The sequence below is a fragment of the Bubalus bubalis genome, chromosome 2 (assembly GCF_019923935.1).
Source record: "Bubalus bubalis isolate 160015118507 breed Murrah chromosome 2, NDDB_SH_1, whole genome shotgun sequence".
NCBI classification, from domain to species: domain Eukaryota; kingdom Metazoa; phylum Chordata; class Mammalia; order Artiodactyla; family Bovidae; genus Bubalus; species Bubalus bubalis.
This window is the reverse complement of record NC_059158.1, coordinates 165292744-165308107: the sequence shown is the minus strand read 5'-3', so window position 1 is coordinate 165308107 and position 15364 is coordinate 165292744. Positions and strand designations below refer to the sequence as shown.

The following is a 15364-nucleotide window of genomic DNA, read 5'->3' as shown; positions in this document are numbered from 1 at the left end:
GTGAATAAAAATAGTATTTCAATTCAAATATTCAAGGACAATTGGGTAAACTATGCACCAGGAAAAAAAAAAAAAGATTGAAAGGAACTGCCAAAAAGGGATGAGTTTTACATTTTTGTTTTCTATTTTGTACCATTTGAAAACTACAGCAAAGTGTTGAGAAAGGGAAGTAAGAAAATGAGAGAGGATGGGAAAGAACCATAATCATGAATGTTTTGCCTCCTTGGGTTGGGATGCTGTGGGTCTTTTTCTCCTTGCCTGAATTCCTGGCATCTTTATCCAGAATGAAGATGGAACTTTCTAGCCAAGGAACATATCAGGGCTCAGATTTCCTCTTATTTCCAGAAACATGTGGTTTGCACAATTGGCTCAGAAATTGGCAAGTTAAAAAATTGAATATTAGCTAAATATTCAGTTTTATTCACATTCCTCTTCTCCATCCAGAGTCAGTACACATCCGCTGGATTCCCTGTGGCTGTTATCCACGTCCATTTGTCTTGCGGCTGTTGTGTTTTTATCTCTTCTTTTCTTCTTTCCCGCTGCTGCCACTCTCCCCCTCCTGTCTTTGTCCTAGCCTCACACATTGTTTGCCGTCAGCCCCCATTTGTGTGTGGGTGTTTCCCTGAACAAATAAAGCAATGGTATTGAGAAAGTTCGAGGCCAGAGAAATCTAGAGCAGCTGAGCACTCCTAGTCCCTCTCCCTGCCTTCCCTGTGCATCTTGGACCAGGTGCCCACCCAGTGCTCTCCACCTCCCATCTGTACCCATCTCTGGGCCGTTCCCTCCCACTGTCTGTTCCTGCTAAGACAGGGCCAGTGCTTTCTTTGCTGTAGTGCTTCTACATCCTGAATAATGATTATCACAAAGAGATCTCCTTGCCTGTCCCCTTCTTGGTTACAAAGACAATCAGAGGTCTTATCTCTCATATTGCATTAAGTTTATTACTCCTCATTTTTTCCTACTAATGCTAGAGGACAGGTATCCTTATAGTTGTGCTGTTGCTGTTTAATTCCCAGATTCATGTAATTTTAGAATCGAAAGGAATCTTAAAAACCATCTAGTGATGGAGAACAGTGTGGAGATTCCTTAAAAACCTGGAAATAGAACTGCCTTATGACCCAGCAATCCCACTGCTGGGCATACACACCGAGGAAACCAGAATTGAAAGAGACACGTGTACCCCAATGTTAATCGCAGCACTGTTTATAATAGCCAGGACATGGAAGCAACCTAGATGTCCATCAGCAGATGAATGGATAAGAAAGCTGTGGTACATATACACAATGGAGTATTACTCAGCCATTAAAAAGAATACATTTGAATCCATTCTAATGAGGTGGATGAAACTGGAGCCTATTATACAGAGTGAAGTAAGCCAGAAAGAAAAACACCAATACAGTATACTAACGCATATATATGGAATTTAGAAAGATGGTAACGATAACCCTGTATGCAAGACAGCAAAAGAGACACAGATGTATAGAACAGTCTTATGGACTCTGTGGGAGAGGGAGAGGGTGGGAAGATTTAGGAGAATGGCATTGAAACATGTATAATATCATATATGAAACAAGTCACCAGTCCAGGTTCGATGCACGATACTGGATGCTTGGGGCTGGTGCACTGGGACGACCCAGAGGGATGGAATGGGGAGGGAGGAGGGAGGGGGGTTCAGGGTGGGGAACACGTGTACACCTGTGGCAGATTCATGTTGATTTATGGCAAAACCAATACAGTATTGTAAAGTAATTAACCTCCAATTAAAATAAATAAATTTATATTAAAAAAAAAGTCTAGTGGAATCCCCATTACCAGTCCATGGTCAGTGCTGTGCCAGGCAGTGCATAGATGGTGTTTGGGGAATATCTGCCATCAGTGAATACTGTAAATTCAGTCGTTATGAACCACTGTAAGATAATGCTGTGCCAATTGCATAGATGGTGTTTAGGGAATATTTGCCATTGATGAATACTGTAAATTCAGCCATTATGAACCACTGTAAGTTGATTCTTTTGCACTATTAACTTGGTGTTTTAAAGGTTTTTGGTCATCTTTTATTCACATATATTTATAAAAAAATCAATGAATGAGCAGGGAGAAGGCTGGGCTCAGAAGGCAATGAGGTAAAACTGAAAAACTAAAGTTAGCAACAGGGTTGTTATAAAGAGGAAAAGGATAGGTTTGCTGATGCAAGAACAAGAAGAAATAGGCTAAAATTATGATGAAAGGATGACACATAATTAATAACATCTTTCACGATGAAGAACTGTTAAAGAAAGGATTGCCAAGAAAAACTGAAAAAATGACAGTACTTGAGGTTAGTGACATATCCAGTTATGATTCACCAGATGATGAAATTAGGCTTTCCTTGATGGAGAAAAGTAGAATAAATATGTTAAATGGTTCCTCCTGTAGGATTCTGGGAAGGGTTAGATTTCCCTTTCACTGAAAAATGAAATGATCGTAATAAGCATGTTCTTACCTGCCTTAAAATCACTCACATAGCTACCTTAACATTAAGCCGGAGATAATGAACACTGAATTCACCTTTCTTCTTATCAGGACAGCTGATATTTGAATGATAAATTTTAACTGTCATTTTTTCCTTTCAGGCTTGTAAATTTTATAGTTCCCAGTGGTATGTGGTAAACTACAAATATGAACAGTATTCTGGAGACATTCGACAGTTACCTCGGTAAGAACCTTTTATGAGTAATCCTTGGGTTTTTCCATATATAAACTATGTTCTCTGTCACTGTTTATGAATATGTGTACATTCACCCAATACCAAGTTATATTTAAAAAATTAAAAAATAAGAGTCACAAGAGAACATTTTGTTGAACAAAGTATTATTTATATCTTCACAGAATTGGATGACAGATAAATATACTCATTTAGGATAGCCTGGGGCTTCCCAAGTGGCTCAGTGGTAAAGAATCCGCCTGCCAAGCAGGAGACCCAGGTTCGATCCCTAGGTTGGGAAGATCCCTTAGAGAAGGAAATGGCAACCCACTCCAATATTCTTGCCTGGGAAATACCATGGACAGAAGAACCTGGCGGGCTATAGTCCATGGGGTCGCAAAAAGTCATACACAACTTAGTGACTAAACACCAACAAGGCTTTGAGCAAAGTTTTAAAGTGTTTGGTCATTCTTGTGTGAGCTGTCCTTTCAATAGCAGATACAAGAGGATTAAAAGGTACAATTTGGACCAGAAATTTTTTTCTGATATGGTGTGTATAGCATTCAGGTTTGCCATTGGATTCATATATTTTCATGCTGGGATATCAAAAAGCATGAAAATAAACAACCTGCACAAGAGCAATAATGTCTAAGAATAGCAAAAAGGAAAACCAAGCACCTATATCTTTTCAGACTGTAGGGAAATAAAGTCTTTAGAAGAAGATAACTTCATTCTGTACCTGCTTGCCTGTCACCTCTATAGAGAAGCTACCTGACCTACAGCAGTCATTTATTCCATGTCTGTGTCCCCCACTAAAGTCAAGTCCAAAAGGGCAGGGACTCTTCCTTCCTTGCAGAATCTTTTGCAGGCCTTGAAGAATGCCTGGCACATAGTAAAGTGAAAGTGAAAGTCACTCAGTTGTGTTCAATTCTTGTGACCCCACGGACTACAGTCCATGGAATTCTCCAGGCTAGAATACTGGAGTGGGTAGCTATTCCTTTCTCCAGGGGAATTTCCTGACCCAGGAATCAAACTAGGGTCTCCTGCATTGCAGATGGATTCTTTACCAGCTGAGCTATCAGGGAAGCCCTGGCACATAGTAAGTATGTAGTCATTACTTATTGGATAAGTAAACTGAGTGGGTCAAAAATTTTTAAATCTAATAATCCTGGATGAGCTTGAAGTTGCTTAAATTCAAAGAACTGTGATGAACTGGAATCTCCCAACACACTGGTTCATCAGACTAAAATGATGCACATTATCCAGAAAATAAAACTTAAGACAGAAATAAGTGAATTTTTTACTAACCCTTTCCTCAAGTGAGACTTTGAGGTCATACACATTGCACATAACTTTTTAATGGGCACATGGTTTAGATTTGGGCACCACTTTCTAAGATCTCCCGTGCCCACAGAAACATCTTTTCCAGACTAGAATACTTGGAAGTACTGCGTTCAACTCCAAATGCAAAATTTGAAGAAGGTGGAGTTATGGAGCAGCACTGGAAGTGACATTTAAGCTCAGATCTGAAGGAACAGTAGCTATCTGCACTGTAATCTCGAGAAAAGGGTCCCCAGAGGAAATAACAGGGGCAAAAGCTGTGAGCTGGGAATCAGAGTGACCATCAGAGAATCTGGACCTAAGGGTTGATTAAAACCCTGGAACCAGGCAAGGGACCTTGTGGGCCCTGGAAATGAGCTTGGGTGTTATTCTCATTCAACAGAAGACTATAGAAATTGTAACCTAGAGTGTGACATGATCTAGTTCACCTCTTTAAGAGATTACCTGCTCCACTGTATGGAAAATGGGATTGTAGCAGTGAGAATTAAAAAAAAAAAAAAAAAGATGGAAGGAGACCATTTCTTTGGAGTTGAGTTCCTGGGAAGAGCAAAGCAATGTTCCTCTAAAACAGCAAGTCTTTATTCAAAACAGTGAATGTTTGATTTTTGCCAAATCTCTGAACATTCCTTTAGATTCAGATCACTCCTAATAGATAACCTCCTGTAATTTCATGTTGAGATGGTCTTATCACACCCTAAACTTTCATGAGTAATTATTACATTCAGAATGTCTGGACATTAGTCACGCATATAGCTGCCATTGAGAAGCAAAGCATTTTTTTACCATCAAGTCTTCCTCTTTCTGAAAATAGTTCTGAGAAGTGGTTACAACTTGGAAGCCATGTCCAAGCACTTGGAAGACAATTTATAAAGGGAGAGAGTGTAGAAAGAGGTGTTTAGGTTTCATTTGGCATAAATGCATTCCTACTGTCCTTAGGTCTACTGAACACTTTAGTAGCTTTATCTCCAAACACTTCATATTTTCTTATATCCCTGATGCCATAAAAATATATATTAATTTAAAAATTGACATGTACTATATTCTTCCTCCATTAAAAAATAGAGAAAGCATCTCCAGTCAGAACAGGGTCCAGATGTCATTGCTGACTTGGAATTCTTGTAGAGCAGAAAAAGAAATCCCATGAGAAGAAACGCAAAGGTCACATAAATATTGTTGAGAATTTCTCTCACTTTAACTAAAGGATGTGAAAGTTGATACCAAGAAGGGGAAGAAGACTGCCACTAAGTAAGAAACTGTAATGAACTATGTATGTATATTCAAAATGAAAATCAGAAGTTCTAGAATAATCCTCACATATCCCCTAAAGAAATGAAGATTGTAATATTGAATAGCAAAAGTATTTTTTAATGATTTTACAAGGCTAGGCACTCCCCACTAGACTACAGATATTTAGGTCAGTAGTAGAAACATAATTTACTTGGGCCTTCTGAGGCTATTAGAAGTAAATCATTTTCATACCTCCTGGATTAGAATTCTCCTATGTCTGCTACCAATTTAAACTGATCGTTTCTTTTTATGGATTGCTGAGGCTATAAAATAAAAACTTACAATTATGGAGAAGTGAAAAAAGACGTTTGCTTATCTCCCTCACTTTTAGTCCTTGAATTTAAAATTGTGTTACTATTAACTCTTAAGAACCTCACTTTTCTTAGTGTCTGTTCATAGGAAGATATTGGAGACAGACTATTTAAGGATAGAATACAAAAAGTAAAGCCTTCACAAATTAGAAATAAAAATCAGTACCAAAATCGGTGTTCCTAAGGAGACAAGAATGTCATTAAGAAATACATATGATGTCAGAGGAGCCAAGAATAAAAATGGGGAAAGGATATAAACATTGGGAACACTAACAGCTACAAGTGAAAGAATGAAATGAGGCTACTATCCTATACCATAGGTGAAATTAACTCAAAATGGATTTACTACCTGAGCATAAGACCAGAGACCATAAAACTCCTGGGGGCAGGGGCGGGGGGAGGGGGGAGGGGTCAGGTGGTAAAAAGAAAAGACATAGGTGATAAGCTGCTTGACATTGGTTTTGGCAATTTGTGTGTGTGTGTGCAACAGAAGGACAAATAAGCAAGTGAGATTCCATCAAACTAAAAGCTTTTGCACAGCAAAGGAAATCATCAAAATAATGAAAAAGCAACCTACTGAATGGGAGAAAATATTTGCAAAGCATATATCTGATAAGAGGTTAATATCCAAAATTTACAAATAATTCATACAACTCAATGGCAAAAAAAGAAAGAAACACAATAATCTGATTTTTAAAATGAGCAGAGGATCTGACTAGACATTTTCCCGAAGAAGACACACAAATGGCCAACCAGTACATGACAAGATGCTCTGTATCACTAATCAGCAGGGAAATGCAAATCTAACCACAATGAATTATCACCTCACACTTGATAGAATGGCTATAATCAAACCACCCAGAGATAGCAAGTGCTGCTAAGGATGTGGAGAAAAGAGAACCCTGTGCACTCTTGGTGGGTATGTAAACTGGTACAGCCACCATGAAAACTAGTATGGCGAGTCCTCAAAAAATTAAAATTAAAACTATCATATGATACAGCAATTCCACTTCTGGGTATTTATTCGAAAAAAACAAAAACAAATTCAAAAAGAAGTACGTACCCCCCCCCCCCAAGTTCATTACAGCATTATTTACACTAGCCAAGACACAGAAACAACTTAAGTGTCCACTGATGGATGACTGGAGAAAGAAAATGTGGCATATATACATAACGGAATACTATTAAACCATAAAAAGAATGCAATTTGTCAGTTTTGACAACATGTGTAGACCTTAAGGGCACTATGCTGAATGAAATAAGTCAGAGAAAGACAATGCCATTGGATCTCACTTGTGTGGAATTTTAAAACAAAATGAAAAGAAAACAAGCTCACAGATACAAAGAACAGATTGATAGTTGCCAGAGGTGGGGTGAAGAAAATCAGTACATACAAACTTCCAGTTATAAAATAAATGAGTCATGGAAATGGAATGTACAGTTTGGTGTCTAGAGTTAACTATACCCTATGAAATATTCTAAAGTCACCAAGAGAGTAGATCTTAAAAGTTCTCATCACAAGAAAAAAAAATTTTTTTAATAGCTAAGTATTATGACGATGTTAACTAGACTTACTGTGGTCATCATTTCACAATATATACAAATATAGAATCATTTCTTTGTACACCCAAAACTAGTATAACATCATCTATCAATTATATCTCAATTTTAAAGCTATGAAACAAACAAAAAATATGATGCCACAGATTTTGTTAATCCATGGGGTAAAATACAGGAATAATACGACATATTTAGAAGTTTTACCACAGATGGGTAGGTATAAGGAAGAAAATTTCATAAAGTATATTTCTTGACAGAAGAGCAAATAAAATGGAACCAGTTTAGCTGGACTGATTTGGAACAAAAAAAATTTTTTTTAATAAAAGAATTCTTCTTGAGTGTCCACTGTGAGCTGAAATGTTCCGGGTGCCATATTTATGTTATCTCATTTAATTCACATGATCCCACGGAGTAGGAACTGTCTTCCTTGTTGTATAAAGCAAACCAGACCACTAAGAGGGTTGGTAACTTGCCCCCAACCTCACTCAACTCAAGTATCCCCACACTCCTTGTTTGGGACATAGGAGGTAATTTGGGTGTAAAAATGAGAAATAAGACTGACCAAAATGGCACCTGCTGTGGATCCAGCACCAGAGGGTGAAGTCCCTGCTGAGCTCTCTAAACCTGGAGCCCAAAGGCCCACAGTGCCATTGGGGGAAGAATTTTACTTTCATCCAGCAGAGGGGCTTATCTTTAAATGATCTCCAGAAGAGAGACCAGTCATTGATTAACAGCCCCAGAGATGTGAAACTGAGCAGCGATAAAAACAGGAATGCTGTGCCCTGTGGGTCAGTGGGAAGGGGAGTGGGAAAGAAGAGTTCTCAGTAGCCCGCATGCCTCAGCAATGGTCCAAAGGCTCTGTCAGCACACTCCAGGGCATTTTCTTACAAGGCTAACCTCACCTCCCCTCTCTGTCCCTCCCTCTCTGCGCTCCAGCCGCACCAGCGGGGCACTCCTGAATGCTGGCTGCAAGCCTATCTTCCTCAAGATCTTTGCTCACCATTCACTGTGCCAGGATGATCTTCCCCCAGATCATCACAGGCACGGCGGCTTCTCCTTCTCAACCGAAATGGCCATCTGTGACCACCCTTTCTAAACCTGGCTTCTACCACCTCTACCTTGATCGTTCTTTTCTCTTTGTTGATGTTGTTTAGTTGCTAAGTCATGTCTGACTCTTTTGAGACCCCATAGACTGTAGCCCACTAGGCTCCTCTGTCCCTGGGACAGAGGAAAGAATTCTTTCTCCAGGAAAGAATTCTAGAGTGGGTTACCATTTCCTCCTGCAGGGAGTCTTCCCAGCCCAGGCATCAAAACCGTATCTCCTGCGTCTCCTGCTTAACAGGCAGATTCTTTACAGCTGAGCCACCTGGGAGAGGCCTTCTTCTCTTTAATTTTCTTCAAAACCATTTCCATCCTGGGAAATTATCTTGTTAATTTATGCTTTATTATCTACTCTCTCCTTCCTTAGAGGGCGAGCCTTCTCCACTTGGGGATTTAATTTCTAATACATGGTTGGCATTATCGGAGGTCTTCTAAGTGACAGGTGCTCTCTGGTAACTGGATCATTTAGTGACAAGGAAGAACACCTCCAAAAATTAAGACCACTCTCAACTCATAGTGAATTTAATCAAGCAAACTTAGATTTAAGAAAATCTGACAGTGAAAGAGCATCCCCATTGACCTATCCCCCCCCCCGGGATATGACCTAAATTGACATTCACTGATCTGCACGTATTTTTTAATGAACAATAAGGTCTGCATGAATATCACTAAGGATTAATGCAGTGGCTGTGTTTTGCTAGAGACCTTATTGGTCTTATCTGTCTATCATATAATTTTTTGTATCATAATACTTAAGTGAACTAAAAAGGAAAGCTTAAAGAAAATTTGGTTTTTATGAAAGAGTTTTGAGACTTCACAAGTTGTAGTATTGTAACATTACAACTTGTGAAACTTTACAAATTTAAAAAATTGTTTTCAGTGTTTGTATGAAGCCCCTTTCTCTCTTTTCAAAATCATCTGTCCTTGAAATGCCAGGGGAAAATACTTGAGAAATTCATCCTCAGCATTTGAGAATAGTTGCACATATTTTTGTATAATTTTTAATTAATTACTATTGGAGTATAGTTGCTTTACAGTGTTGTATTAGTGTCTGCTGCTGCTGCCGCCAAGTCGTATCAGTCGTGTCCGACTCTGTGACCCCAGAGACGGCAGCCCACCAGGCTCCCCCGTCCCTGGGATTCTCCAGGCAAGAACACTGGAGTGGGCTGCCATTTCCTTCTCCAATGCATGAAAGTGAAAAGTGAAAGTCAAGTCACTCAGTCATGTCCGACTCTTAGCGACCCCATGGACTGCAGCCCACCAGGCTCCTCCGTCCATGGGATTTTCCGGGCAAGAGTACTAGAGTGGGTCGCCAGTACCTTCTCTGGTATTAGCGTCTACTATATAGCAAAGTGAGTGAGTCATACATATACATAGGTTCCCCTCCGCCTTTTGGACTTCCTTCCCATTCAGGTCACCACAGTGGATTAAGTAGAGCTCCCTGTGCTGTACAGTATATCCTCATTAGTTGTCTGTTTTACACAGAGTATCAATAGTGTACATTTTTTAAAAATTTTTCTTGGTATTAAAAAAATTCAAGAGATGTCATGTTCATCACTCTTTAGATATTTTCTTCAACACTTTTTTAAAAAATCCCCCCTATATTCTATTATGCAAATTTTCAAACATACAAAAAGTTTTGGAAAACTTATACAGTCAACACCCATATTCCTACCATCTAGAATGTATCTTTTGCATTTTGCTATTTTTGCTATATATGTATTTTATGACATTATCTGTTCATCCACCCATGCATCTAGCTGTCTATCAGTCCATCTTGTATTTTGACCATTTCAAAGTGAGTTTAAAATATCAACACACTGTATGTTGCCTTTCTAAACACTTTAGAATGCATACCATTAGCTAGAGATGCGTATGTTTATAGTTTACTTTTTTTTCTTTTGAGGGAAACTTTAGGAGAAAAGACACAAGTTGTAAGTGAACCATTGGATGGCTTTAATTATGTACATACCTGTGCTTCTGAAAACACTACTAAGATAAGGGACATAATCATCAGCTGCAAAGAGCCCATTGCTGCCCCTTCCTGGTCAGTCCTCACCCCTACTTTCCTCTCTCCCCAGAGACAACCATTGTTCTGATTTTCTTCACTACAGATTAGTATTACTAGTTCTAAAACTTCATCACATTGGAATCATGATGTATGTATTTCTGTGTTTCCAACTTCTTTGACTCAGCATGATGTTTTTGAGTGATACCCACATTGTTACATGTATTGGTAACTCCTTTCTCCTTCTGAGTAACATTCCTTTGTGTGGATCTACTATATCTGGGGGCTTCCCAGGTTGCACAGTGGTAAGGAACCTGCCTACTATTACTCGGGTTCAATCCCTGTGGAACTGTGGATACAGCATTTTGAGCTAAGCTGTGCATAAGTCACTTTAAGATCATGGACTTTTGTGAAACTTTGTCTGTCCTTTTAAGGTTGTCTCAATTCCCAGTTCTCTGCTGAGAGATTTGTGGAAAAACCCTCACAAGTATTTAGCCTTATACATTTGAGATTCATGAAAGCCCGACTCTGTTTCCTTAATTCTTTGTTATTTCATTACTAATTTGAAAGGCTGTTCCTTCTCTCCTTTCTTTACACTTTTATAAATATCTTTGCAGAAATGATAGACTGTAGAACATGGCCACTGTTTCAAGCCACAATTATCAAATATCTATAAAATTATTCTTTTATGAGAAAAAGAAGAAAGGATAAATCACATGAAAAAAGATGACAGAATAAAGAATTCAGAAATGAATAGTGTCCAGGTCAAAGGGAGATGGACAGAGAAGGACTAGCGTATAGTTTAGGGCCACCCTGGAGCCAAATATTGACCTTCCATGTTCAAAGTTGTCTTTGTTGCCATATCCTCAGTTTTCCCTACTCATCCCTTTATCTTTCACCTGGGGTGTTTCTTAATAGTGCCTTTACTGCCCTGCCATCATTTTAAGAATTCTGGAACATTCATTTCTCCTCCTCTACAGACAAAATACTTCAAGTAATTGCTCTGAAATCAGCCCTTTGAACTTGCCTTTGAATCTCAAGCAACCTGTCACCTGTCACGGGAGCAGAGGTTGAGGAAAGGGTCGTGTTTCACAGTTTTCTTTTGCCAATCAAATGAAAAGGCGAAAGAGACTGCTTCTGGTTCAAGGAGTGTCAGGACATTGTTAAGTAGAGGAAGAGAATTTTAGGTGTGATAGAAGGAACTTCTCAGGAGTCCCAAAATAACAGTGTGGTCTGCTACATCAGTGTTCTGCCTTCTGATTTGCATGCATGCACGCTAAGTCACTTCAGTCGTGTTCAACTCTTTGCAACCCTATGGACCGTAGCCCGCCAGGGTCCTCTGTCCATGGGATTCACTAGGCAAGAAAACTGGAATGGGTTGCCATGCCTCCTTTGGGGGTCTTCCCAATCCAGGGATAGAACCCGTGTCTCTTACGTCTCCTGCATTGGTAGGTGGGTCCACTACCATCAGCACCACCTGGCCCTAACAAAAGAGGCAGAACAAGTTAACATCAGTGGCAGCTGGCACAGATAGACTTGAGTATCTCTAAGGTTTTGCAAGAAGCAGAAAGAACTAGATACACCAGGAATCCTTTGGAAGAGAAAAATGGCTGCCATCATACTTAACATGCTTATTAAAGATGGTTTAGACTTACTTGTCCTTAATACAAGAAGTAACATTTCAGAGATAAAGTGTCTGACCTCATCTGTTTCACTATGTGTTTCTGTGAGTAACTGTTACGAACCTCATCTTCTCAGCAAAATAGCAAGATTAGATGAGACATGGATCCCCGGTATTTGTGTACAAAAGTCTGATTATACGTGCATACAATTTAATAAAAAGCAATGTGCTACTTGGGCTTCTCAGGTGGCTCAATGGTAAAGAATCCAACTGCCAATGCAGGAGGCATAGGTTCGATCCCTGGGTCGGGAAGATCCCCTGGAGGAGGAAATGGCAACTCACTCCATTATTCTTGCCTGGGAAATCCTATGAACAGAGAAGCCTGGCAGACTACAGTCCATGAGGTCGCAAAAGAGTCAGACATGATTTAGCAACTAAACAACAACAAATGTGCTACTTAGTACATATTAAGACTTGAGTACAAAATTTCTGCACTCTTGGTATATATTTTTGAGCTTTCAGATAAATCATGGATGAAGAAGGTTGTATTATGTATTAATATGTTTTTGAAATTTGGACTAACACATAGCAAGTAAATTCATACACATTAATTAACAAATGTTTATTGATCACTGACCATGTGTCAGAACCTGTGGGGTTAATAACTTTGAAATACACATTTCCTACCACTCTTCTTTTAAACCTCTGGCTTTTAAATTAGACCGTTACTATTTACAACTATTTATCTATGGGTCAGAGAAGGCAATGGCACCCCACTCCAGTAGTCTTGCCTGGAAAATCCCATGGACGGAGGAGCCTGGTGGGCTGCAGTCCATGGGGTCGCTGAGAGTCAAACACCACTGAGCGACTTCACTTTCACTTTTCACTTTCATGCATTGGAGAAGGAAATGGCAACCCACTCCAGTGTTCTTGCCTGGAGAATCCCAGGGACGGGGGAGCCTGTTGGGCTGCCATCTACGGGGTCGCACAGAGTCGGATACAACTGAAGCAACTTAGCAGCAGCAGCAGCACCTATGGGTGCTGGAATGTCCTAACAGGACTAGCAACCAAAACAAAATAGAGAAATAAATCGGAATTAGGGCTGAACTGAGACTCCATATATCATTTATAATAATCAAGTACTGTGTACACCAGAATAGCTTTATATTTATTAGTTATGAATTTTGGTAGCAAGCAACTTCCATTAATTTGAATTTATAAAATAATTTGAATTTATAAAGTAAATTCAGTATTTATTTATAAAATAAATAATAAGATACTTTTTAAAAACCTATTTACAGGCATAGAGAACAAACATATGGACACCAAATGGGAAAAGTTGAGGTGGGATGAATTGGGATTTATATATATATATATATATATATATATATATATATATATACACACACACACACATATACATATACATTATTGATACTGTGTATAAAATAGATGACTAATGAGAAACTACTGTATAGCACAAGGTATTCTGCTCAGTGCTCTGTGGTGACCTAAATGGGAAGGAAATCCAAAAAAGAGGGTATAGATGTATACAAAGAGCTGATCCACTTTACAGTAGACATTAACACAACATTGTAAAGCAACTATACTCCAATAAAAATTAATTAAAATAAATAAATAAAAACCTATTTAACATGTTAGAGTTGTCTCAGGATTTTGATCACTCAGAATGTGTCCACTGCTAAAAAGAATATCACCACGATCCCTTACAAAAACAAAGTTTTAAAGTATGCCTTTTCATATCCCTATTCACCTTGCTTATCAATAATTCAATCAACAATGAATCTTGAGTATGTCTGCAACAGGAAAGAAAAAAAGCTAGGATGTAGATGGGACTTCATTAGAGTCTCTGGCTTTAAGAAATGTATAATCAGATGGAGGGCTAAGACAAGTCTCCAAATAACAGAACCAGGCAAACATCGTAAGAGACGTATACTCAGAGTCTACAGGGAAAGAGTCCTAATTCTGTAGATTCAGGATACCTTCATGGAAATTACTTTGGGGGCACAAACTCTTATCAGGTTACAATGGAATATTACTCAGCCTTAAAAAGGAGTGAACTCTTGATACACTCCACTATATGAATGAACCTTGAAGACATTATTCTAATAAAGTAAGCCAGACACAAAAAGATAAATGTTGCCTTATTCCATTCATAAGATGTACTTAGAATAGTCAAAAACCTAGAGACAGCAAGTAAGAACAATGATAACCCAGGACTGAGGAAAGGAGGAAGTGGAAAGTTATTGTCTAATGGATACAGAGTCAGTTTGGGAATTAAAATGGTCTGCAGATGGTCAGTGACGATGGGCGTATAGTATGAATCTACTTAATGCTACTGAACTGTGCACATGAAAATAGTTAAAATAGAAATTCTTCTGTTATGTATATTTTACCACAATAGAGGAAAAAAAAAAAATACAGTTTATCAGGTGTGGAGACCATGGTTCTGATTTCAGGCTTTTCACAAATTAGTAGCGAGGTTACTGTTCTTTTTGTGTTCTGACTTCCTCTACTGTGAAGTGGGAGTGGGCATTTTTAGGTCTTTCAGAAGAAGGGTAAAGGATATTTTGAATTAATTTAAACCCACTGAATTTCTATGTGAATGAACAGTTTGGTGATTTTATGAGTACCTGTATAATTGTGCTTCCCTGATAGCTCAGTTGGTAAAGAATCCACCTGCAATGCAGGAGACCCCAGTTCAATTCCTGGGTCAGGAATATCTGCTAGGGAAGGGATAGGCTACCCACTCCAGTATTCTTGGGCTTCCCTTGAGCCTCAGCTGGTAAAGAATCTGCCTGCAATCTGGGAGAACTGGGTTTGATCCCTGGGTCAGGAAGATCCCTTGGAGAAGGGAATAGCTACCCACTCCAGTATTCTGGCCTGGAGAATACCATGGACAGAGGCCACAGTCCATGGGGTCGCAAAGAGTCAGACACCACTGAGCGAGTAATACTTTAACTTTCATGTATGTATATTCATATAAAGAGTCCTTGGTTATTCACCTTACTGTCTGGAATACCACCAGCATAGGAGACCATTTGCAATGGAAATACTGAATGTGCTCATGGGTTGCTTCTACATAATATAAGTCATTTCAAAGAAAAGGCTCTACCTTGCAAATCCTCCATGTAGGATTTTCTAGCTTGGTATAAAGGAATGCCTGAAGTTTGGATGATTCTATCTGGGTTCCATTCAACCATGTGTTATGAGATAGAATTAAGTCAAGGAACATTTATTTCTGTCTTATTTTACCATTTGTAGAGCCAAGTGAACACTCTTGCTCCTTTGGGCTGGTCAGCAATGCTCTGACTGAGAGGTGTTTTCTGTGCTACCATGGAAATGCCTAAAGTGAGCACAAATGCCGCTAAGTCACGTTGGTGCAGACTTTTGGGAGACACCAGGGTTGGGGACCAGCACAGCCTAGTGGC

General features: G+C 39.1%; 1 protein-coding gene across 13 annotated transcripts in view; it reads left to right on the top strand.

The window, feature by feature from the left end:
- The window catches only part of DOCK10 (dedicator of cytokinesis 10), a 302832-nt gene that overhangs the window by 160988 nt on the left and 126480 nt on the right, over positions 1–15364 (top strand). For all 13 annotated transcript variants that reach the window (XM_025278357.3, XM_025278360.3, XM_045164608.1 and 10 more), the window contains exon 4: positions 2613–2695. In XM_025278357.3, coding sequence (XP_025134142.3) covers positions 2613–2695 — 83 coding nt within the window. The remainder of the gene's footprint in view (positions 1–2612; positions 2696–15364) is intronic.